Source organism: Acinonyx jubatus, chromosome B3 (assembly GCF_027475565.1).
Source record: "Acinonyx jubatus isolate Ajub_Pintada_27869175 chromosome B3, VMU_Ajub_asm_v1.0, whole genome shotgun sequence".
Classification (NCBI taxonomy): Eukaryota; Metazoa; Chordata; class Mammalia; order Carnivora; family Felidae; genus Acinonyx; species Acinonyx jubatus.
Genome location: NC_069386.1, coordinates 68,395,086 through 68,422,096, shown reverse-complemented (window position 1 = coordinate 68,422,096; position 27,011 = coordinate 68,395,086). Strand labels below are relative to the sequence as shown.

At 38.4% G+C, this 27,011-nt stretch overlaps 1 protein-coding gene across 3 annotated transcripts in view; it reads left to right on the top strand.

Moving 5' to 3' along the window:
• The window catches only part of SLC12A6 (solute carrier family 12 member 6), an 81,136-nt gene that overhangs the window by 17,227 nt on the left and 36,898 nt on the right, over nt 1-27,011 (top strand). The window contains exon 1 of one of the 3 annotated variants that reach the window (XM_027066867.2): nt 264-3,396. The exons of the other annotated variants lie outside the window; for them this stretch is intronic. Within the exon in view, the coding sequence (XP_026922668.1) occupies nt 3,273-3,396 (124 nt within the window). The 5' untranslated portion in view covers nt 264-3,272. Of the gene's footprint in view, nt 1-263; nt 3,397-27,011 lie in introns of those variants that run through there. 3 annotated transcript variants of the gene reach the window in all.

Here is a 27,011-nt window from a genome sequence, read left to right as displayed (position 1 = left end):
CATTCATTCATTCATTCATTTATTTATTTATTTATTTATTTATTTATTTATTGAGAGACAGAGACAGAGAGAGCAGGGGAGGGGCAGAGAGAGAGGAAGAGAGAGTTCCAAGCAGGCTCAGCACTGTCATCACAGAGTCTGATGTGGGGCTTGATCTCATGATCTGGAGCTTATGACCTGAGCTGAAATCAGGAGTCGGCCACTTAACCAACTGAGACACCCAGGCACCCTTGTAGCTTTTTTTTTTTTTTAGGTGAAGTTTTCATACAATGAATAACACTAATTTGAAGTGAACATCAGCTAACTTTTGATGAATGCATACACCTATGGAATCCTAAACTCTAACAAGATGTAGAATATTACTATCACTCTGGGAAGTTTTCCTGAGTCCCCCTTCCCCCAGAGGCAGCCCTTGTCCTGGTTTGTTTGTTTTTGCACCATAGATTAGTTTTGCCTGTTGTAAAACCTCATATAGTTGGTTCATATATTGTGCACTCTTAAGGCTACTTTCATATAGCGTGATGTTTTGATATGCATTCAGATTGTTGCTTGTATCACTGAGTCATTCCTTTTTTTATCTGAATAGTAATCTTTTGTATGAATACATCATAGTTGGTTTACCCATTCTGCTATGGATATACATCTGGGTTGTTTCCAGTTTTTGGTTATTGTTCATAAGCTGTTATGAATATTCTTGGACAAGTCTTTTTGTGGGAATATGTTTTCATTTTGGGAGGATAAATACCTAGAAGTGCAATTGCTGAGTTATAGGGGAGAGTACTAGACTTTTCCCTAAATTGGGTGAACCAATTTACGCCAATATATAAAAGTATCTTTTGTTTAACATTCTCACCAGATTTGGTGTTTCCAGTCTTATCAGTTTTAGCCATTAGTGTGGATATGCAGTGGTACTTCATTGTGGTAGTTTATTGATGTTTTTATCTTATTTATTTTTTAAGTAGTCACTATGCCCAATGGGGGACTCCAAATTACAGCCCCAAGATCAAGAGTTACAGGCTCTTCCAACTAAACCAGCCAGGTGCCCCCATTGTGGTAGTTTATTGTACTTTAAATAGCATTTTCTTATATCCTACCTTCCCTATCTAATCCCTGTCTACACAGCACTGCCCTCAGCTTTACCAGAACCGCCCCCCTCCCCAGCTTTTTCTGTATTACTTTAACTTTGCCTTCAATTTTTTTTTGCCATTGCACTTTTATCTATAGGCCACTCTAGGAGAGAACTATTTTAAAATTGCTGAGCACTGTGGTATCAAATCATCGAGTTTGGTAAATAAATACGCCTATCATAGGTCAGCAGGAATGTTTTGCCTTCCTACTTGTTTGGTCTGCAGATATTTTTAGAGGGGAGAGGTGACAGGATAACATTTGTACATAGACTTATATGCACAAGCTGTGCACAAATGTATAACACAAGTCATTGTTCTTATCCATCAACTGTAGATTAGCCCTAGTTCAACTCTCTTTTTATAATAAATATGAAAGGCAAGATCCTATTGGAAATATCCAGTGGCACTGAAGAATTTGGAACCCAGAATCTACTATTGAAATTTTTGACAATTTGGTAGTTAAGTTCCTTTGAATAAATTAGTAGAGTAGCTTCCTGAGTTGTAAGTATGGGAAAATCACCCAAGGCACTACCACGCTTAATTTTCTTTCAAAAATAAAATAGTTACGAAGACTTCTTAGGTGATAAACTTTTTTCCCCCATATAGTAGTAATTTGCAATCTTGGCTGCTTGTTTGAACCATCTGAGAGTGAGAAATAGGGGAGCTTTTAAAAGCCTTATTGCCCAGGCTCTACTCCAGAGCAATTAAATTACAGTATCTGGGATAGGACCCAGGCATCAGTATTTTGTAAATTTCCCCAGGTGATTCCAGTATGCAGCTAAGATTACAAATCAGTGCTACATGGGAACCCATGAAATAAAATTTAGGGGCGTGTGTGTGTTTTCTTTCTGTGAAACTTCTATGTTGCTTACTAACAAGGGTATTACAGGTTTTTAGGTTGGGCTTTGCTGTTTACAAACTCTGTGACTTTGGGCAAGTTCCTTAGCCTAATGTTTCTGTGATGATTAAATGAAATCATAATGAAAAGTTTTTAGTACAATGCAGAGTACAAAGTGGATCTTTAACAACTATTGGTTTCCTTTTCTTTTAGAAACGGTATAGGAATAAATGAGGATTATAAACTATCATTCCTTCTTTGTTAAATTTAGTGCAGCCTTATATGTCAGGTGTTACTAACAACAAAGCCCTTACATTCTATCATCAACATAGAAGTTACCACAGGGCTCAATGTACTGAAGTCCCTTATCAGTGCAGAGATAGACCTCATACTCTATAGTTAAAGCCATCAACTGAGCAGTGGACACAGTTATGTGATAAAATATACCAAGATTTAAATATGTTACATGTGTTGAAGGAACCATACACCACCTAATCAGAGGGATTTTCTTGAATTTTTTTCTTTAAAACACGATGTTTAAACTCTGTCCAAAAAAAAAGTCTGAACTCTTTAAAAGTATTTTGCTCTTTTAAACAAACTTGGACTTCGGGGAATATTAATGTCTGTTCTTGGAAGTTGTGGTATACACTACAGTATCTACAACTATGCCTTGTATAAAATATGTAGGCATTCATTGAATACTTGCTGAATGTTCTCATCGGAACCATAAGAAATTACTATTTTTCATATGCTTTGAAGTAAAGCAACAACAGAAGCTTACAAATAGTTTGTTTCATTTCCTAAATTTATGTGGTGCCAGTTTCTTTTTAAAGAGGAAAGTTTGTACAATGAACTGTTCCCTAATCTTTCTCGTGTGAAATATGAGGGCAGAGGTTGAGATCACGACGTGCACATAGGGATGGAAATAACTTAAGTGAAGGAAACGAGCGGGTGAGCACACAGTGGGCGGCAGGTCATGAATTCTGCCCACTCGCAGCTTTTGGCAGCTCTGGAAAGGCGGTCTAAGAAGTTCTTGGGATTCTTGAGCTTAACAACCATAAGCAAGGGGTGGAGTGCTTAATCCTTTCGAGTGAATGATAAACACTGTGGAAGGCGTGTCTTCCAGCGTTCCACTCCCTTGGGGCTGTAGGTCACGTGAGCAGAAAGTACTTCCCTCTTCCCAGCCTTCGTCTCCCGTAGGCAGTGATTTGAGTGCGAAAGGGGCACAGTAAGGAAGAGGTAGGTAAGGAAAGTAGAGTGGAGGGCAGTGTGAATACAGAAAGAGCACGGGATTTCTACGTGTAACAATGCCACACTTTACCGTGACTAAGGTGGAGGACCCAGAGGAGGGGGCAGAAGCTTCGGTCTCCCAAGAGGGGGCGACCAGCTTAGCAGAAATAAAAGCCCTGATTCAGCATTCAGATGAACTAGGTGAGTACTCAACTTGGGAGCTTCTGGAACCTGTGGGGTCTTTCCTGAAAGAAATGGTGACCAAAATACTAAGAATACCTCCTTAAGGGTGGAGGGAAAGTATTGTGGTTAAGGTGTTTTTCAGTCGGCTGTTTCACTCCTTTGTGTATCTGATAACTTCTCTTTTTTCCCATTCTGGTTTATTTTCCCCACAATGAGTTCTGTGTTCATTACCTACAGGTGAAATTGAATCGGTGGCAGTGTATGAGAAGAGTTTTCAAGCAAAAAGAAAGGCACAGTTAAAGTTAATTATGCCGAATTTAAATTTTACCTTTTGCTGAGTTTAAAATATATCTGGAAAAGCACATAAAGGGGGAAAGCATGGCTCAGTAGTTTTGTACAGTGGACTCTGCACTTGTGCCTTCTCAGATTATCCAGTATTTTGCCTCAGTTTACCAGTTAAACATTAATTCAGTAGCAAATGGTCTAAGAATTCTTTAATAAAAGAAGTACAGTAGGTCATTATGGTGACTAGCATAACATCAGGTTTAGTAAATTTGATGAATGTCATTATCCCTATTATTTTCTCTAAATGGTAACAGTTAGAATTGCTGGCGGGATTGTGGTTTTGAATTTTTAAACATGCAATTAAAATGTTAGTTAATACTATATTAAAGATAGAAGTAGTTTGAAGCCCTTTATTTTTTTAAGTCTATAAATTTCACAGATTGCCAAAAAAAAAAAAAACCTTCTCTAATATATGAATAAAGGCTAAGGGGATAAATAATCTCTCAAAATTCCATGAATCTAATTTTTCCTATAGCAAGTAAGACATCATAATTCCTTTCTGTAAACTGTTTACTGTCTTCTGTCTTACCACGCCTGTATGAATTTTTAAGAATCTCTAACGTAAAAACAAAGGACTACAAAAAAACATTCTTCTTGTTTATTGTTTCCTTTTAGTGAGAAAATTTACTTGGGGGAGATATGATTTTATGGAAACTGTTTGCCAGGTTGTTTTCATTTTGCTGAACAGTCAAGGGTGGTAAATTGAAAGTAAGTTTAGCCTACTTTGAACTTGATTCTCCGCAACTTTAGCTCAAAGAAGTTAGGTTTTCTTCCCTGGATTGTGTGTGTTTGAAGTTACACTTTCTTAGTTGTTTACGTTTGCTGCCGTCAGATTTTAATCCCTTTAGGCTTTTGGCTTTGCTATTGTCTTAATTAATTTCACAAGATGTAAACAAGTGAAGTCTATCTGTACCTCATTTGACTTCTCATTGTTTTTTATTTCCTTTCTTCACCACCTCTATTATTTCATCTTTACTGGTCCCATCATGTTTGGTGAAATTTGCTTTCCTCGGATTACAACAGCGTTGAAATCATTTAAACTATTAGCAACCACCTAGAAGAGCTGTAAAAAAATTTTGATAGCAGCCAACTTTGTAATAAAATGACATTGCTAGGCTTAATTTATGTTTTTCCATAGTTATTGCTTTGGGCAAAGAAGTTACAGATATAATCTAACTTGAATTTAATAAGGCTTTTTATTTTGGCGTTTTCCATGACAGCCCGAAAGTGTCCGCTTGAATGAACTGTTGTTTGGTAAGTGAACAACTGATGGGAATATATTACCTAAATTGTATTTTCTTTATTGTAGGGTTAAATTAGAGGGGAAGGAGGGAAACATATGGGAAAAACTTAATTAGAAGGGTTTTTTTGTTTTGGGTTTTGTTTTGTTTTTGGATTCTAACATTCTTGATGATAGATGGTGTTTTGGGAGCAGTTGCTTGAAATGTAGTAAGTTTTAGCCCTTTGGTCTTCTGAGTTAAAAAATCTCCTAAATTGATTGTGGTTTTGTGGCAAGCTAACACTAGCCAGTTGTATAACCAGTCACTTTTTTAATGTTTTTCTGTCTGTATCTGTGAGGAGAGAAAAATACGTAGTTTCATATAAATGGAACATATTTAGAAAGCAAATCATTCTTTACAATGTGTTTTTTCAGAGGTGAGATTTATTTGAACTAGGCATATAATTTCAGATAAAATAGAAATATGAGTATAGATATAATCTAAACTAATTCTAAGAAATACATTAATCCTTGGCATGCTGGCTACCAATCTAGTAGAACCTGCTTAATTTTGTTTTTTTTTTTAATTTTTGTTTTTTAAGGTTTATTTATTTTTGAGAGGAAGAGAGTGGGAGCAGGACAGGGAGGCACAGAATCCGAAGCAGGCTCCAGGCTCTGAGCTGTCAGCACTGAGCCCAATGCGGGGTTCAAACTCATGAGCCGTGAGAACATGACCTGAGCTGATGTCGAGTAAGCCACCCAGGCGCCCCTGCTTAATTGGTTTTGAAAGGAAAAGCAGAAACTCAGACTCTCCCAACTAACATCTTTCTTGACTGCTTTCCTCTTTCCCTATCCAGTTTAGGTGCCCCATCCTATGTTTTCTTAGCAACCTGTCCATAGGAATTGTATGAACCATCCATATTACAATCACCTGTTACACTTGTCTTTCTTCCCCCAGTAGACTAACTGTAGTTCTTGAGGATAGAGACTTTGTCAGACATTTTTATATCTCCGGATCCAGGTGAATTGCACACAAGAGCCTATTGAGTGAATAGACCTTTTTCCTGCCTTTTTAATTCACTAAACACATGTTCAGTGCAAATATCATGCCAGGTGTCTTACCTTCTTTTTAAGGCTACAAATGCCTTAAGATCCCCACCAAAGGCAGCAGAATGGCTTTGGAGCCAGAGACCTGGCTTTGAATCCCAGTCCTACTAATTATTACTAATTAAAAGTAGTGATAATTTGTATTAATTATTACTTGAGTGACTTTTGGGCAAGTTGTTTAACTTCTCAAAGCCTTACTTTGCTCTTTGATAAAACAAAAGGATATAGTAGGAATAACAGTACCTACTTTACATGGTGGTTGTGAATTACATGGGAAAATGAATGTAAAGCACTTACTCCATGTGTGACACAGCATTCAAAAATAAGAGCCATCTTTTACTTACTGTGATTAGTCGTTTAATAAGAGCAAAAAGAAACAGCTTTGGGTACCAGATGATGGGGAGAATAATAATACGGCCTACAGGGGACCCTAGATGGGTATCTCAGAGGATGAGAACACCACTGATTCTTGAAGGGAGATCTAGAGAAGATTACAAGTAAGAGTAAAACAATAGGTATGAGAGGAAGGTAGAAAGCCTGTGCAAAACAAAAGTTTAAGGCAGTTAGCACACTGGACATAAGGTGAAGAGGGCTAAGAGATGAGACTACTTAATGAAGGATTATCAGTTTCATCTTCTCCTCACTCTGTGGGAATAGTGGGTGTTAATGCCTTTTTAGAGCTACACCAGGCTGTCTGTGGACAGTAAGTACATGCCTCGAGCAACATGGGAGTAGTAGCAGAGGCAGTATTCAAACTTGTAAATTTTATGTGCTTCCCATCACACCATGATGGGAAGTCCTAGTTTTTTAAGAGTAAGTTACTTTATATCTTAATGTTCATGTGTCCACAGGATTTCATATGTCATCAGATCTGTGATGGGTTTTATAGGAACAACGCAATTGAATTTTACTATTTATTACATTTACTTAATCAGGTGTAAATGTTTCATTCATTATGTATTTAAATGTTTATTGAGTTTGTTAAAGTGTTTCTGTGAAATAATTGTTCTTCCCCTCACTCCTCAGATCTTCTTATAGTGTCTACAGATTAGGCAGACTTCAGCTACTGAATTTACTTTCACTTGATATACACAGAGAGCAGATTGAAGATTTCTCCTTTCTTTGAAACAGGATTCTAAGGAAATGTTCAGAAACACACTTGTAACAGAAAAGAAAGGAACCTATACTGGTATTGAATAGCATGTCCAGATATTAACTGTCAAGTAATCCAGATGGTATGAGAGCATACTATGAGAGAGATTGTGTTATATAGAATTTAAATTTTATTAACCCACAAGAAGTTAGACTGCTATTCTGCTATTAGTGCTATTAGTACTTTCTTTACTGACTAACACTGAAATAAGTTGAAATAGACAACTGAAGAATTTCTTTGTATTGATTAAAAAAAAAAAAATCTTTTCTAGGGCACCTGGCTGGCTCAGCCAGTAGAGCCTGTGACTCTTGATCTCAGGGTTGTGAGTTCAAGCCCTGTGTCTGGTGTGGAGCCTGCTTAAAATAAAAAATTAAAAAAACCTTTTCTGTAGTAAAGATTTAAAGCTTTTTTTGTGTGTCCTTTTAACTATTCACGTGGGGCTTTTACAAAGCCAAATAACAAAAATTCACATCTGCTGTCTTAATATCCTCAGATATTAAGTTTAAAAGTTTATTAAGTTTAAGTTCAAAAGTTTATCCTTTTTATTTAAAAAAAATTTTTTTGTTGTTTTTGAAAGAGAGTGCGGGAGCAGGGGAGGGGCACAGAGAGAGAGAATCTTCAGCAAGCTCCACACCCAGCACAGAGCCTAATATGGGGCTTGATCTCATCATCTTGAGATTACCTTAGCTGAAATCAAGAGTTGGATGCTTAACTGACTGAGCCACCTATGCACCTCTCAAAAGTTTATCCTTAAAGGTGACTCAGTGAGACATGTTTTTCTGCCTCCCTTCCTACCCCCTTATATTCCATCATCGTCAGAAAGAACACCTCCCTGAAATACTTTGCCAGTTCTTTTTACTGTGTATTTTTATGCTGTACCTGAGACCTTAATACAAGAATACAAATTTGATTCTGAGTTTTTTCAGTTTTTTTACATCTTAAAACTTTGTTTAGATTGCTAACCTTTATATTACACTCCGGCAATATTGAACTCTTTCATTCCCTATTTCAGTATTCTTATCACCAGTTTTTTAGAGTCTTTCCCCAAATTTTCCTTGCTTAGTGTGCAATCCTCTGTATACCATCTGCTGCTTTTGCCCAACGGGATATACCAGATTGGAACTGATTTGATTCTGTAAGATAAAATTTCTCCAAAAGATACATACATTCTTACTGCTTAATATTCTTATAATCTATACTCAAAGCAGCATTTAGTTTAGGATTATAAAAATGTTAAGTGTAGTTGTAGCATATTGTAAAATACTCAAAGTTTTCAAATTTCCGACTGAATTTGGACATTTGGCATACGTTACAAAAATAGATTGTAAGCTGATAAACTTTAAAGGCTTTAGCATTTCTTGGTTTTGCCAGGTTGAAAGTGGCAATGATTTTACACTACAAAATGTCATCAACATTATAGTAGTAATTGTTGAGTACCTATTGTATGCTAAGTGTGTTACAAATATTGGCTTATTGAATCCTGACAACAGCCAAGACAGGCAATCATTATCAGCATTGTACAGGTGAGGGAATTTAGGTGCCAAGAAATTAGATAGGCTGTTAAAGTGATAGATGGATAATTCAGACTAGAATCTCTGTGACTCTAAAGCCTTTTCTCTTTTCACCACACCACATTATCCCTCTAAACAGACACCTTATTTGTTTTCTCAACTAGGCTGTTCTATTTTCTCAGTAGTTCCTAATTCCTGTTAGGTTCTAAATCTTTTCTGTGTGTAGTTCTCAAAATTAATGGAAAGTTACTTGCTGCTTCTACGTTTTCATGTGCTGGATTTTTTTTTTTTTTTAATTTTGTGTAGAATATTTCCAAATGTAGAATACTCTTACAAATGATGCTAAAAATTGAGAAGTCTGAACAAGCAATGAACCTAGTTTACTCTAACAATCCTTTACTAGTCCTCTGCTCCTCAGATTTCTTTTTTTTTTTAATTTTTTTTTTTAATGTTTATTTTTTTGAGACAGAGAGAGACAGCATGAATGGGGGAGAGACAGAGCATGAACGGGGGGAGGGTCAGAGAGAGAGGGAGACACAGAATCTGAAGCAGGCTCCAGGCTCTGAGCTGTCAGCACAGAGCCCGACGCAGGGCTCGAACTCACGGACCATGAGATCATGACCTGAGCCGAAGTTGGACGCTCAACCGACTGAGCCACCCAGGCACCCCCGCTCCTCAGATTTCTAAGGAGATGTACATTTATCAGTGAGATAGGAATAAAGGCTTCATTAAAAACCAAATGTTAATGGTGGGCATAGGGATTAGTGAAATAATTTTCATGTAACTTTTAAGAATATACTGAACGTATGAAAGATGTGTTTATTTTAGCATATTAGAAAAAGTTACATTCGGGACGCTTGGGTGGCTCAGTCAGTTTAAGCTTCCGACTCATGTTCTTACGGCTCATGAGTTCAAGCTCATGTCAGGCTCTGTACTGACAGCTCAGAGCCTGGAGTCTGCTTCCAGTTCTGTATCTCCCTCTCTCTCTGCCCCTCCCCTGCTCACACTTGGTCTGTCTCTTGCTCTCAAAAATAAATAAACATTGGGGCAGATGGGTGGCTGAGTCGGTTAAGTGTCTGACTTCGGCTCAGGTCATGATTTCATGGTTCATGAGTTCGAGCCCCCGTATCGGGCTCTGCCTGGAGCTTGCTTCAGATTCTGTGTCTCCTTCTCTCTCTGCCCCTCCTCCACTGTGCTCTCTCTGTCTATCAAAATTGTATAAGAAAATTTTTTTTTAAACATTAAAAACAAAAAAAGAAAAAGTTATATTTCTTTTAATGGATCTTATTCTTAGAATGAAGCCAGGTGAAAACACAATTCTATTTAGAGAAAAATACTAACATAGGTAGAACATAGTAAAGATTGACTGTGGTTGCATGAATAGTGTAAATGATTTTAATCTATTCCAAGCCCTCATATAGTGAATTAGATTTCCTTTCTTTTCCCATGGGTTCTTTCCAATGTGACATCTAACCTTTTGGTGATGAGATTTTTTTTTTTTTTTTTAGTTATTTTGGGAGAGAGACAGAGAGAGAGGGAAAGCGAGCAAGAGCAGGGGAGATGCAGAGGGAGAGGGACAGAGGGAATCCCAAGCAGGCTCCCCACCGTCCGTGTGGAGCCTGACTCAGGGCTTGAACTCAGGAACTGTGAGATCATGACCTGAGATGAAACCATAGGCTTAGCGGACTGAGCCGCCCAGGAGATTTTGATGGTGATTGTGAGAATACTGAGGGGTGCCTCGGTGGTTGAGTCGGTTGAGCATCCAACTTTGGCTCAGCTCATGATCTCACAGTTTGTGAGTTTGAGCTCCATTTCAGGCTCTGCACTACAGCACAGAGCCTGCTTAAAATTCTGTCTCCCTCTCTCTCTCCTCTCCCTGGCTTGCTCTCTCTTTCTCAAAAAATAAATAAAAATAACTTAAAAAAAGAATGGTGAACCTATAATAAGAGTCCTTTTAAAAAAGCTGTCTTTCTCTTTTCCCATCTTACTGCCTTTGTTCATATGTTTTTCATCTGAACTCTTCTCTGCCTTCTGCTCCCTGTCTACCACAAAAATTGTGCAAACCCACATCATCTCAAGACCAGGCTCATACTCATTTCCTCCAAGATGAATTGCCTGATTTTCTATCCCAACTTTGATTATTACATCAATCCACATTGATCAGTACATCACATATACTTTGCAGTGTGGCCCAAACTTGCAATGGCTATATAATTGTATCTTCAGCTGTATTGTGAATTATATGAGGGCTAGGGATAGTGTTTAATATATTTTGAAAGTTATATATTTTTATTTTATTATGGAAAATTTCAAACCTACAAAAGCTCAGTGACTTTCTGTTCATACCTCTTCCCTGTTGGTGTTTTACTTTACTTTTAGATGTTCTTTATATTTAGGAATATCATCTCTTTGTGATATAAATTGCAAATATTTTTCCCAGCCAATATTTCTTCTAAAGTTTTTTTTTTGGTTTTTTTTTTTTTAATATTTATTCATTTAGAGGGAGAGAGAAAATAGAATCCCAGGCAGGTTCCATGCTCAGCACAGAACCCAACGCAGGGCTTGATCTCACAACCTGAGATCGTCACCTGAGCTGAAATCAAGAGTCAGATGCTTAACCATTTGAGGCACCCAGGCACCCCTCTTTTAAAAGTTTATTGAGGTATAATTGATGTAAAATACACTGCACATATTTAAAGTGTACATTTTGGTGAGTTTTGACATCTGTATATACCTCTGAAACAGTTATCATAACCAAGATAATAAACATTTCCGTTGCCTCCAAAAATTTCCCTGTATCCTTTTGTAAGCCACTTACCTAATTCTGTGCCTGGTCCCCAGGCAACCACTGATCTGCTTTCTGTCACTGTACATTAGTTTGCATTTCCTAGAATTTTCTATGAATGGAATCATACAGTATGTACTCTCTTTTGACTTTTATGTAACAGTTACTTTTACAATTCATCCACCTAGTCAATATCCTTCAAGTCCAAGTAACATTAAGATCTTCCTTATTTCTCAGAGCTTAACGTTAGGGCAGTAGTTGAAAATGATAGAACCCACAGATGTTTGGACTTAACAGAGTCTTTTTAAAAATTTTGACCTATTTGTCAGGATTTGAATGTTTTTAGTATTAGTCTGTAAACAGACCTTCCTTTTCAGAGTGGGTTCTGGGAAGGTGAAATCTCGCTATCCCTCTGTTCCTGATTCCAGCCTGTGTCTGCCTTATTTGAGCCAAATGGCCCCTGGATCCAGTGAACAGTTAGGTGCAAGTGAGGCCTGGGCTTTGTGGGAGCTCTGTCAGGGAGGGGTGGCAAAGGACTTGTTCCTCAAGGGCTGGTCAAGAGCCTTGGGGTGAGGATAACAATGGCAGCTCCAAGAAGGAGCTTGGTTTGGTAGAGATCCGTGGACTCCTGGAGGCGAGAAGAAAGGGACAGAACCAGGGGACTGATATCTCTCTGTCTCTGAGACTGGGAGATGTAAGGATACCGGAGAGCTGGGAGGCTTCCTCCTGGGCCTCCGCAAGACTGTCATCTTGCCCGCTGGACTGTCCCCTACGGGCATAGAGCCTGCTTTGTCTGTCCATTCTCTTGAGACTGCTACCACTTACTTGTGGTCCTCCAACAATGAAACCTAAGCTCTTCTGAGATCGTAAAGGAAAAGAACCCATGTAGGGAAGCCAGGCAACCAGAAAGAGAAAAATCACTTAGAATAAACAATGTGGTAGACTAGCTAAAGAGAAATGCTGGGGGAGGCAGTAACTTGAATATGAAAATAATAGTATTTAAGGAAGTTCAAGTGAAATACAAAAAAAGACTTCACAGAGCAAAATATGTGATTTCGCAGCTAAATACTTATTATCATCTGACTCTCAATCCATGCACAGATACTTTTTTATCTACTATCTTCACTAAAATGTAAGCATTGTAAGCCCAGGAACTTTTTCTCTTGCATACATTGCTAATGTGTTGTCAACACCCAATGCCTAGAACACTGTCTTGCACATAGTAAGCACACAGTGCATAATCACTGAATAAAGGAGTAAGTGAATATGATCATTTATTGGCCTGGAAGATCAAATGGAAGAAATATTTCATAGCACAAAAATACAAAACATTGAAAAAAAAGATAAGAAATTTGGAGGGTAGATTCAGAGCACCTAATGTGGTTTATATTAGTTTGAGAAAAAGGAACGAATGGAGGAGAAGCACTAATTAAACAAATAGAAAAAAAACTTCCTGAGTTAAAGACTTTAACATGCAGAAAGTAGTTCCAGGGAAGACGAGTGATAAAAAACATACTTAGGGTTATCCTGATAAATTTTTTGATATCTACGGATTCATCTTAGAGGCTTCCAGATAAAAAGGATGGTATACCTATGAATTGTCAGACTGGCATCATAATTCTAATCCACAGAACTGGAAATTAGGAGACAGTGGAAGAGTATCCACAGATCACCAAGAAAAAAAGACTGTTAATCCCCAACCCCTATTTCCAGTGAAGATATCCCCACTATAAGGGGGAAATGAGTTACATAGTATGAGAAAATTTAGAGAATATGTTACCACTTTAACTCTTCTGAGAATATTTAAGAAAGGTTTTTAACCAAATAAATGAGCCGGAACAGAGATCACAGGGTGAAAGGAATAGAAATAGTAGAATGACAGACTCTCCTGGGAATGTGTTGTGTAAATGCTAACCAAAAGGGACATGCTTCAAGGAACAATAATTGCAGTGTAGAAGTACTAAATGAGTCAAAGCAAAACCTCAAAATTGTGTGTGTGGGGGGCGGGGGTAAAGGGGCAAAAGCTTTCCAAAGGGAGATGAGGAGAGGAACAAATACCAGTAGGCACATGTAAAGCTGTTCAACATCATTAGTCATCGGGAAATGCACGTCAAAACCACAATGAGATACCACTGCACATCTACAAGGATGGCTCTAATAAGAAGGTGGACAATAACAAGTGTTGACAAAGATGTGAAAAAATTGAAGCGTTCATATACTTATGGTGGGAACATAAAATGGTATAACCACTTTGGAAAACAGATTGCCACTTCCACAAAAAGAAATAGTTACCATATGGCCCAGTGATTCTACTTCTAAATATATACCCCCAAAGAAATGAGAGTATGTATCTACCCAGAAACTTGTATGGGAATGTTCATAGCAGCATTATTCACAATAGCCAAAAAGAGAGAAATAACCTAAATGTTCACTAATTAATAGATAAATAAATAAAATGTGGCATATCCACATAATGGAATATTATTTGGCAATAAAAATCAGGTTAAGTACTGATACATCCCATAGTATGGGTGAACCTTGAAAACGTTACGCAAAGTGAAAGAAGCCAATCACAAAAGACCACATTTTACATATTCCATTTATATGAGATGTCCAGAATAGGCAAATTTAGGAAACAGAAAGTAGTAGCTACCAAAGTGGTAGCTGTGGACTGAATAATGTGAGGGAATGAAGTGGAGATTACTCATGGGTATGGGGACCAAAATATGCAATTAGATTGTGATGATACTTGCACAACAGTGTGAACATATTAACATTGAATTGAACACTTAATGTGTGAATTTCATGGCATGTAAATCATATCTCAATACTTTTTTTTTTTTTTAATGTTTTTAAGTGTTTATTTTTGAGAGAGGAAGCAAGAGCATGAGCGGGGAGGAGCAGAGAGCAAGGGGTACACAGAATCTGAAGCAGGCTCCAGGCTCCTCACTGTCAGCACAGAGCCCGATGCAGGGCTCAACCCACAAACCGTGAGATCATGACCTGAGCTGAAGTCGACACTTAACCGACTGAGCCACCCAGCCCCCCCCACTCAATAAAACTTTTTAAATAAAAGGACGAAGTACCAATATGTGCAAAACTTGCAGGAATCTCCAAGGCCTTGTGCTGAATGAAAGAAGCCAGTCTCAAAAGGTTATATACTGTAAGATTACAGTTATGTACTTTTTTAATTATGGAAGATCATGACACATTTATTAATCAAAACATGTTTGTGTGCATGTGTTTATTCACATACATACTATAAAAACAATGTTTCTAAAATTTCAATATACAACATTTACAGCAGTTGTTTCCATTTTAACTTCTCTTTATGTTTGAAAATTTAGAAAATGTTAAATTTAGCTTGCATTAAGCAGTTAGCCTTTGTGACATGAAATCAGTACAGGGTCTTAAAATATCAGAAACGTTTACTGTATCCTCTTAGTCCACATAACACGAATTTTTAGCTCCTTAGTTCTTAGCTCTTTAACTCCTTAGAATTTGAGTGTTTGTGTCAATTTCCTACCCTCCTTGTTAAAGAGGTAGTCTATATGGATAGGCTTGGTCTTCGAATACCATCTATTAAAATGAAGGAAACATGAAATATCTTTTTCTAGAGTGAAATAATTTGGGTCACCCACAATGCCAAAGAAGGATATAAGGTATCAAGAGTCTTGAGTGTTCGCAACAATCCCCAAATCCTAAGTAAGAATTATTTCTTGGTGAGATTTTTCTGTTTTATTAACTGTGTAAGTTCTGCCCTCTTTGTGGATTTGACTCGGGAAATCATCTTTCTATGATACTGTGGGCTTTTACTAAATCTGCTTTCTGCTATTATGCTTGCTGTCTCCCAAATTTTACTGGGTGTTAAAATCACAACTCTCTTCTTCATAGATGAGTTCTTCAACTTTTGGTGGGTTTACTCCTATAAATATATTTCATCAAGGGTCTCTATTAATCTAATGCTTATGCTTAGCATACACATCAGAATTTGAAGGATGTTGCTGATGAGCATCCAGCACTGGCGGCAGATGTGCCTGTCTAACCTAGTGTCTCCTGCCACATCTTCTGCCTCTTAGAGCCCATTGCCCCCCAGTGCCATCAGTTTCTCCGCTGCCAACATGCGGCTGTCCCTGTCCCTGCACCACAGCAGGCCCCTGCTCCAAGAGTTGGGCTTGCGTGGCCTCAAGTCAGGATGAGACTTGACTGGGCCTGGTTCTTGGTCTCCTCCAGCCTCAGCTACTTGCCTGCAGGCTGCTGTGGTCTTGCCACCTCTCTTTAAACCAAGTCTGATGGGTCAGAGGGAGGATTGCTAAGTGAATTATCATACATTTTTTCAGGGCTTGGGTATAGTGTTCTCTGCTCCCATTGACTCTGCATTTTTACTACTTCCCATCTTCCTTCCCTTTCTTTCCCTAGTGTCTAGATTGGTTGGGGAAGACTGCGTTACAGCATTGCAGCCATAATTCTTTCAACGATTTTTTTTTTCTCTGTTTCCTTCTTTGGTTGCACTTTGTTGTGTTCACTGTTATTTCCAGGACGATCTCAGTTCCTCTCTCTTTACATTGACTTTTAGGAAAACATATCCTTTATCTTCAACTCTGTGTTTTTATGATGACTTTAAAATTTTTATTTCCATCATTAACTTTTACTGAAACTAGTCCTGAATTTCTATCTCTAGATATTTTTCTTTGAAATCAGCTCATCATCAATTAACATACATTGAGTATTTTATAGCATGTACCAAGCTCTGTGTTACAAAAAGCTATAATCGTCACAGCAACATCAAAACAAAGTTCTTGCCCTCAAAGCACTTAAAATGGGGTAGATAGGACCCTGCCCCTGCCCATCCCCCACCCCTCCCAGTGCTCAACCCTCAACCCTGGATTGACTCACTGGGCCTCCTCTCATTCTCTTTTCCTTAAAAACATTTTTTTTTCATTGAGTTTTTACTCTCAGTCTTGGCAGCTGTGTTGCTGGGGTGGGGACACGGGGATGGTTATCTCACAGCTATGAAAATTGGTGCCACCATAGGGGCGACTGGGTGGCTCAGTCGGTTAAGCATCTGACTTCGGCTCAGGTCATGATCTCACAGTTTTTGGGTTCGAGCCCCTCATCAGGCTCTGTGCTGACAGCTCAGAGCCTGCAACCTGCTTCAGATTCTGTGTCTCCTCTCTCTCTGCCCCTACCCCGCTCATGCTCTGTCTCTCTGTCTCTCAAATAAATGTTAAAAAAAAAAAAAGAAAATTGGTGCCACCAAACATTACCATTTCCAACTTCAACCGTACTGTTAACACTATTCAGAAATTCTTCTAAGTAATCCTAGTTAGCCTCCTTTCTCTCAAGTTCTTTCTCAAGAAAGAAATATTTGGGAGATGCGGGGCTTAAATTCACAGACCGCAAGATCATGACCTGAGCTGAACTTGGACACTTTTAACCAACTGAGCCACCCAGACGCCCCTAGAACATTCCAACTTAACAGCCTCCTTAAGACTGAGTTCAAACTTCACTTCTTCCTTAATGGCTTCTCCATTACATTCTTCAGAGAATGTAATGTATTGTATACACTCTCATATCTCTTTGTACCTCTATTATATAGTGTTTTAATTGCCGTTATATAATTGTTTTACCATATGTGCTATAAATCCTTAAGGGTAGCTACTATGTTCTGTTGTTGGTGTATCCCCTGTGCCTGTCATATAGTCTTGACACTTACAAGTGCTTAGTAAATATTCTTTGAATTAATAGTTGGTTAATGAAAAGATCATACGAGACAGTATATGCCCAACAGTTCAGAAGAGAGTTAAACCTGATAGAAAATTAAACCTCAGGGTAGGCCTATGCCAAGAAGCTCTTGAGTTGGCCCTTTGAAGGATGTAGAAGTCAGGTAAGTAGAAAAGAAAGAAAAGGAAATTTTCAATGGAAATTGGTTTAATCAGAGATGTGTATTTCTAGAATCAGGGCTCACAAAGCATTCCAGAGTGTGGAGCAGAGGGTTCATGACTAAGAACAGCAAATGATAAAGTTAGAAGTAAGACAGTGTTAGATTATAAACAGACCTGAAAGCTAGGGTGAGGTTTTTGGAGCTCATCCTGTAAGCCAAGGAATCCAAACAAGTAAACCAGTGTCTATGTATTGGTATTTAAACGAGTAGCTTCTGCCATTGCCACCCTCATGCCTGGGCTGAGAATTCACAGTAGGAATGGAGGCAGAACCTCCAAAGGCGCCCCTTTCCTTTTCTTGGAGGGACTTGAACCAGTACCGCTCACATTATGTCTCAATATAAGTAAGTGAGAATGATCATTTCTTTTTTTTTTTTTTAATTTTTTTTTTCAACGTTTATTTATTTATTTTTTGGGGGGACAGAGAGAGACAGAGCATGAACGGGGGAGGGGCAGAGAGAGAGGGAGACACAGAATCGGAAACAGGCTCCAGGTTCCGAGCCATCAGCCCAGAGCCCAACGCGGGGCTCGAACTCACGGACTGCGAGATGGTGACCTGAGCTGAAGTCGGACGCCCAACCGACTGCGCCACCCAGGCGCCCCGAGAATGATCATTTCTTAACAGAATGGTTGGGGACACCTGGCACAGTCATTAGGAGAACTTTGAAAGTGTTTTGGTTTTAAAGCAATGAAGCAACCTGATAAAGGCAGAATTTTAGGATTATTAATATGAAGGAAAATGCAGGATTGTTTGAAGATGGGAGAATTGGTGGCAGGGGGAATAATTGATCATCGAAATAAGCTATTTCAATGGTCTGGACTGGAAAGGATGAGAATTTAAATGATGGCAGTGTAGTGGAAGAGATTGGTATAGAAGCCACAATTGACTGGCTTTTTGGTTAATGAGGGAAGGGGAAGAATCAAAAGTTGGTAACACATATGCTGACCAGTTCTTCTTACCCACTTGTTTTTTTTTGGGGGGGGGGGGTCAATGACAACAGCATTCTTCTTTCCTGTCAATTTACATGGATGTTATATATTCGGTACACTATATTTGTATGTATGGCATTATAGGCTAATATATTGTATATCATTATGTGTTCTGTTATACACTTAATATTATATAAAGGTATATTATTAGGTATAATAGTTCCTGTTATATCTCTAGAACTTCTCCATTATCTATGTCCTACCTGCTAATCCCTCTGTCTAGAATGTCTCTCCTCCATTTCTCTCACCCTTTTGCTTTTTGATAAACTATCCATTCTTCAAGATTTAGCTCACGTATTTCCTTGACACCATCCCTGACTGCTTTGTTTTCTTTCCTTTTTGATTCCCACAGTATTTGTACCTACACTTGAACAATTATTTTTATTGTTTCATAATTGCATAACTCCTCTCCAAACTTCTTGAGAAGAAAGGGTCATCACTCTTTTGGTATCTGTAGTGCCTAGCACAGTACCTAATATATGGTAGGCAAATTTCAGAGTATTGGTTGAATTAATAATAACAGCTATTCATTATTGCTATCCTTTTTTAAAAAAAAAATTTAATGTTTATTTACTTTTGAGAGAGAAAGAGAGCGTGTGCACACAAGTGGAGGAGGCGCAGAGAGAGGGAAACACAGAATCTGAAGCAGGCTCCAGGCTCTGAGCTGTCAGCACAGGGCCCAATGCAGAGCTTGAACCCATGAACTGTGAGATGATGACCTGAGCTGAAGTCAGATGCTTTGCCCACTGAGCCACCTAGGTGCCCCTCCTTATGCTATCCTAGAGACCATGTTAGAGGTGGTTGTTAGCACATGGATATATTACAGTGGTCTGATAACAATTACGCCTGCCTGTCTCTAATAATTTGGCATTCATTTCATTTTGCATATTGCATTTATTTCCTTGTCTAAAACACTGCTTTCATTTTGAGACTTCTGTGTAGAGAATTTCAGTTGTTTTCCATCTGCTTTAGACTCCCAAGACTTGCTAATATGACCCAACCCAAAGCAGACCATCCCAGACATGTGCCATATTTATTCTCCTCCTGTGATTTTGAGTTCTCCATGATTGTTTTTTTAAAGTTTGTTTATTTATTTTGAGAGAGACAGAGACAGCATAAGTTGGGGGAGGTGCAGAGAGAGAATCTGCACTAGTAGTGCAGAGCCTGATGTGGGGCTCGAACCCACGAAACCACGAGATCATGACCTGAGCCGCGATCAAGAGTCGGATGCTTAACCAACTGAGCCACCCAGGCGCCCAGAGTTCTCCATGATTTTTAAAGGTTTTAAAAGATCTACTTAAAGCTTACACTTCCTCGATCTATGTTGCTCCTCTACTTCTTTGGAACCTTAACAGCACTAAAGGCTATACCACAGGTTATTGGCTTTACCTCCTTGGGCAAATCATTCCAGCTTTGTCTGAGCTAGTTTCTTCTGGAACATGGGAATAATTTTTCCTCAGAGGGTTGCTGTGATTTGGTGTGATGAGAGTAGAAAATGTTCCCTTAAATGGAGTCATTTAGAGATTGCCTTTATAATGTTTCCATTTTTATGTATCATCTTTGCATTTATTTAATGTTTTTTCTTAAATTGAGTGACTGATTTTCTAGTTTCCTTTACAAAAGGAACTTTATCATTAAATGAAATACCAGAGTGTTTGCCACTCTATAAATAGAGAATAAACTAAAAATAGGTATAATATAAATGGCAGTAATCTTGCTAGATACTGTTGCCAAGCAGAGGCTCTCAGCCTGTCAAAAAAAGAGATCAAGGAGAGAGTTTCATCTTACTGGGATAAGTTATGTTTTTTAATGATCACTGTGCCACACATTAGATACCTATTTTTCTGATTTGTAATTATTGCATAAATACCTTGTTATAATTTCTTTTACCTTATTTTATTCCCAATATATTTTTCTGGATAATGAAGGGTTGACTATATTATTAATACTCATTCTTGTACCTACATTTTATGGCCAGTATCATGTAATAGAAAAATCAGAATCCAGGTTCAAGCCAGTCTTTGAAATGTACACTCAGTATATACCTTGGCCAAACCGTTGAGCCCAACTTAGCTTTTGCTTATTTGTTTGTTTCACAGAATCATCATGGGAATCCAATGAAATATGGGAAGACATTTTAAAAGCTGTTAGATGTTACTAAATGTGAAGTACTACTACCATTCTCTCTTTAGTTTCTTATTTTGAACTTGACCCTTCAACTAGATTGTGAGTTGTGAGCTGCTTCATGTCAGGAAATACCGTACACTCATTCTTTTATTCCTCACAGTATCCAAACACAGTTTTAGGTGTGTTTAAAACTTACTGAGTTACATTATTTATTCGAATAGCAGTCATATTAGTAAACTTGTACTGGGAATGTAACACAGATGCTCCTGGACAATTACTATTGTAATTATTTTATCAAAAAATTCCAAATCCTATGTTAATGCATATTTAGTCCAAAGTATAAATGTATTAAGTTTGAAATAAGACAAGTGACTCAAACTATTAGTATCACAATTTTAAGTCAGTGTGTAGATCAGTCCAAGGATTCACCTGTGTTAACTTTTGCATTTTTCTAAGTACTGCTGTACTGCAAAATGTTTAAAGTTCTAAGAAATATCCCCAGCTACCTAAATTCTAATTTAATCACAGTTATTTCTCTTAAGGGTCATTCCATGGCTCATCTCAATTTCCTTTTTTTGATTATTATTTTTTTTTTTACTTTAGAGAGAGAGTGCAAGTGTGGGAGAGGAACAGAGGGAGAGAGAGACAGAATCTCAAGCAGGCTCCATGCCCAGCATAGAGCTCAATGCAGGGCTCGATCCCACAACCCTGGGATCATGACCTGAGCCAAAATCACGAGTCGGACACTCAACCAACTGAGCCACCCAGGAGTCCCATCATCTCAATTTTCTTAATAGTTACCATTTAATGAGCGTCTACAGTCTGTAGTCCTCACGGTAATTTTCTGTAGTGTAGTATTCCTGTTGCATAGATAGTAAATTACAGCTAAGGAATATTAAATCATTTTGGCAATTACATGAATAGCGTATACAGAGCTAGGATTGCACCTGAGCTTTATCTGCTTCCAGATCCTATGTTCTCTTTTCACTGTGCCTTATTATTTGCTCCAGAATAGCTGCACAGCTGTCACAGTATGCCTCCTCTGACCCACTCCACTCAAGATCGCTCTTCTCCCAGTCTCCCACAACTCAGGAAACGGCATCTCTTTTCGTCTCCTTGCTCTTAGAAAAATCTTCGACTCCTTTCTCCCCTCTGCCCCCAGTCCCGACCATCTCCAGTCCATCAGTATGTTAACCTTGTGAACCCTTCCTTTAAAACATACCCAGCCTCTGACCACTTCTCAGCAGCTCTGATAATTCTGACCTGATCCAGGCTACCATTATCTTTCTTGGACCATTGCAAAAGCCTTCTATTTCCTCTTCCTCCCTTGCCTCCTGCAATCTGTTCTCCAGACAACAGCTAGAGTGATTGTGTTAAAGCATAAATCAAAACCTCCCAATGGTTTCCTAGCTCACACAGAGTAAAACCCAAAGTCCTTAATGTGTCCTACAAGGCCCCATGTGATGTATGCCTCCTTCTCCACCACACACGTCCATCTCTTATCCCGTGTCCTATCACTTTTACCCTGCCACCTTGCTGTTCATTGAACATGCTAACATCACCTGCTTCAGGGTTTTTGCACTATTTCCTCTGCCTGGAGTGTTCTTCCTACAGATATGTGTATGCCTAGATGCCTCACTTCAAGTTGCTGGCCAAATGTGAATTATTTATTATTTTTTTTTTTAATGTTTATTTGAGAGAAAGTGTGCACATGAGCGAGCACGAGTAAGGGCGGGGGGTGGGGAGAGAATCCCAAGCCAACTTGACACTGTCAGTGCAGAGTCCACCACCAGAGGACTCAGCCTCATGAACTGTGAGACCATGACCTGAGTCAAAATCAAGAGATGGATCCTCAACCAACTGAGCCACCCAGGCGCCCCCTGAAATACATTTTTAATCTTCTTGTTTGTTTGTTTTTTAAGTGTATTTATTTTGAGAGAGAGACCAAGTGGGTGGGGCAGAGAGAGAGAATCCCAAGCAGACCCTGCACTGTCAGCACAGAGCCCCACACAGGGCTCAAACTCATGAGCCATGAGATCATGATCTGAGCCAAAGTCGGACACTTAACTGACTGAGCCACCCAGGTGCCCCATGAAATACCTTTTTAGACTCAGTATCTAAACTAGTACACAAACCATCCCCCCTGCTGATCCTTTGCATTCTCTTACTCTGCTTTTTTGGTTTGTTTTATAACTCCTCACTCTTGACATATATGTTGCTCTTTGATCATGTAAGCTCTTGATGGCAGGGATTTTGCTACTGCATTTCTAGTAATTAGAATAATGTTTCATATGTAGAAGGTGCTCAAAAAATTTTATTGAGTAAAAGATGAACTGTAGATTTAGAGTAACATGGACATTGTCTCTAAAGACTAAAGAGTTCTTCTGGAAGATAACATCACTCTCTCACCATGGATTTCACCATCTTGAGTACAGTCATTACCATATCTTCCTAAGATTTCTGCAGTAGACTCCCAGTTACTTCCCCCATTTTTGCTCTTGTTCCTTCCACAATCCATTCTTCAACCAGCAGCCTGCATCTTTTAATTTAACCAGACTTGTCTTGCTGCTATTTAAAACCTTCCCAAATGGGGCGCCTGGGTGGCTCAGTCGGTTAAGCGTCCGACTTCGGCTCAGGTCATGATCTCACAGTCCGTGAGTTCGAGCCCCGCATCGGGCTCTGTGCTGACAGCTCAGAGCTTGGAGCCTGTTTCAGATTCTGTGTCTCCCTCTCTCTCTCACCCTCCCCTGCTCATGCTCTGTCTCTCTCTGTCTCAAAAATAAATACAACGTTAAAAAAAAAAATTTAAAAAAACCCTGTCTTACTAAAAAAAAAAAATAATAAATAAATAAATAAAACCTTCCCATTGTTTCACCTCACTTTAGAGTAAAATTTACACTCTTTACCACAGTCTGCGATACTGCGATAACTTTTGTATGCATTACTTTACATTTCCACCTTACAGCTAAATTATTTCACCAAGATTGCTTTATGTTTTTCACCCATCTATTTATTTAAGCCCAGTTAATCACATGTAAATATTTCTATGTCACTCTGGTCTCATTGCAGTAAGTTCAAAATGTATATAAGGAGGATATGCTTCTTCAGATTTTACCTTATTTCAACTTGTTTTCATCCTTGGGTTCCCCACCACAATAAGTAACCATATAGACAGGCAGAATCTAAGTGTGAAATGTTAGAGTAAGTGTTCCGTTTTTAATCAGCTTTGCCTAACTGAGTCAAAATGGTTTTTCTTGGTGCTAAGAAACTTTGGTTTTTTGAAAGTTGGAGTCCAGAAAATTAAAGAATGTGTTAAGGCTGGTGCTTTCAGATATTTTGTATCCTGAAATAGGTTTTTGAAGTGTGTCTAGATAATATAGACAGTAGCATAATAAGCTAATTGTCCTCATGTGTATTCACTTGGTCATGCCCACTGCTTTTTCTAAAATAATTAGGCCTAACAGTTCCCATTATTGATTGTGTTTTTTAATGAAATTACTAATTCTATCTTTAGTCAAGACTAAAGCCTACACTGAGTTTTAGATGCAAGATACAAGCTAGCTTTTATTTGCTTCAAATTCTCTACCAAGAATGGTAGATGAAGTGATTAAAGGCTATTGCTATGGGCAAACCAAGGGAGATAATTAGGCTCTTCAGAAAAACTATTTACAGAGGCAGTTTTGCAAGCGAGTACCACCCACAATCATTTTTCTCTCTATTCTTTAAGGCATACGGTAAGAAACTAAATAAAATCTCCACTCTTTACCATTTACCCAGGATAAAATATATTGAGCAAGTGCCCATTTGTAAAACTACTGTATCATTACTGTTACAAGGAAATACTTTGAGGTCATTTTTCTGATTGCATTTACTTGTGAAAAGGTACATGTTTCTATTTTGACTGGTAGAGTATCATAGGCTTTTGAGTATAATGTGGTGTATAACCTTTTGAGTTATAACCTATGAATAGCTTAGTTTATGAAGGCCATCAAATGTAAAAATAGTTACATTATTGGCAAGTTGTTTCTATTGCAGGAAGTAATTCAGTTTTAAAATAAATGTCATTTTGAGTAACGTATAGGACAACTCCCATTCTTCGGCAAACTTAGGTGTGCCCTCACCAGACGTAGGCAGGAAAAATATTAAATGGGAGAGTTCAGACATAAGACAATAGAAAGATGCCTAGACATATCTCAGAGCAGTGTTACCAGATTGATTACACAATTTGGATTGCACACTCAGAAACACCCCTCAACTTAAACCCATTTACTAGTTCTGATTTTTACATGCATGGCTAGTTTCATTCTAGTAGGTTCATGAACCTGTTTACTCGTAGTTTTGCCCTTGTTTCAAGTTTTACATGTATCAGTGAAGTATTTGCAGGTTCTTGGAGGTTAGTCTTCAAATTACCAAGTAAGTATCAAGTAAAGGTTGCCCTGCATTCCTTCAATTATAAAAAATTAAAAACAAAAATCTAAGTTGAATAAAGAACTAAACAAAACACTTATTTCTATTCATCTCAAATACAAGAGGGTGTTCAAAGGAAGAGTCCTGGCTTCACTAGAAAGCGTACATACAGCATGTGTGCACAGCTCAGAAGGCAAGGAAGTAGATAGTATAGAAGGAGGTAATGTTTAAGAAGAAAATCATTTGTTTCCCCCATCTAAAATCATACCTATTCTGCCTGAGTTATCGGAGTTGTTCTTCTATTCATAGATTCCCTGGCAATTCCAAATTACTTGTTTTAGGCTATTATGCTTCATTTTCGGACAAAAAAAGTTAGAATTACAGAGTATCAAGAAGCATGAACATAAGTTCCCAAAAGATCAAGACTGTCTCTGTGAGCTTTCTCTTTTGGCAATAGCGTGCCATGTCTTTGGCCACTTACTAACCAACCATTCATCTTCTTGACTGTAAGTATTAAGAGGTTCTCACCTTTGCTCCATCCTGGCATACATAAAAGGCATTCCCATTAATGACAGCATCTGGGAATCAGAATGTTTTTTTTTTTTTTAAATACTCTTTTGGGGCACCTGGGTGGCTCAGTCGGTTGGGCGTCCAACTTCAGCTCAGGTCATGATCTCACAGTTTGTGAGTTCGAGCCCCACATCAGGCTGTGTGCTGACTGCTCAGAACCTGGAGCATGCTTTGGATTCTGTATCTCCCTCTCTGACCCTCCCCGGCTCACACTGTCTTTTTCTCTGTGGAAAATAAATAAACACTGAAAAAAATAATTAAATAAATTAAATAAATAGTTTTTGGTGATTTTGTTTTTTTATTATTTATTTTTTAATGTGTGTTTTTAGGGGGGAGAGAGAGAGAGAGAGAGAGAGAGAAAGAGAAAGCAGGGGACGGGCAGAGAGAGAGAGGGAGACAGAGGATCCAAGGCGGGCCCCAGGCTCTGAGCTGTCAGCACAGAGCCCCCTGCAGGGCTTGAACCCATAAACCATGAGATCATCACCTCAGTTGAAGTCAGAGGCTTAATTGACTGAGCCAACCCAGGCACCCCTGGGAATCAGAATCTTGAGAAGGGTTGTTGGTATGGTTTTAAGGAGAAAAATAAATGACGCTGATAGCTCCTCTCCAACTTTTCCTTTGGAATCACTAGAATAGATCTAGATGATGACCATAGTTCTTCTGGTTCTAAAATTCTGTGATTCTTTCTCTGTTCTTCTTTCTTTGCTACCTGTACACCTGCTTCTCTGTATTGACAGGGCCTAATTTATCAGTTATATGTGTGTGTGTTATGTGTGCATGTATGAGAGAGGGAGAAATAGGATCAATCTAATACACTAATGTACTATAGAACTGTTATTCCTGCTTTGTCTTATGTGCAAACCCATATTGTTTACGTATATGGGAAATAAGATGAGTTTAAATTTAAAAACTTGACAACCCACTTGATGGTATGTTGGGGAAAATATCTGAGAATATCTCTTTTTCAAAACCAAATTAAGGAAGAAAATCTAAAAATATATTTTAAAATTTTCGTATAGCATTTGAAACTTCAGTTGTATCAATCAGGTTTCTTTCCTCCTCTATCAGAGTATGTGCTGTTCATCAGACCAGAATTTGTTAAGGATTCTGAGTGGTTCTTTCTGTCTGGGATGCTTAAAGTGTTATATTTAATTATATGTAAAAAACATTTATGAGCACCATTGAAAATATTATTTGAATTTTGTTTAAAACAGTAATTCTAAATCTTTTTTGTATCTGGGACCTTTTTGGCAGTCTGAAGTCTACAAATTCCTTTTCAGAGTAACCTTTTTTAATGTGTAAAGGATTATACACACATATAAATATATAGGTATAGCATTAAAAAGAACCCTGTTAGGGACCCCTGGGTGGTTCAGTTGGTTGAGCATCTGCCTCTTGATTTCGTCTCAGGTCATGATATCACAGTTCAGGAGTTTGAGCCCCACATCGGGCTCTGCACTGACAGTGCGGAGCCTGC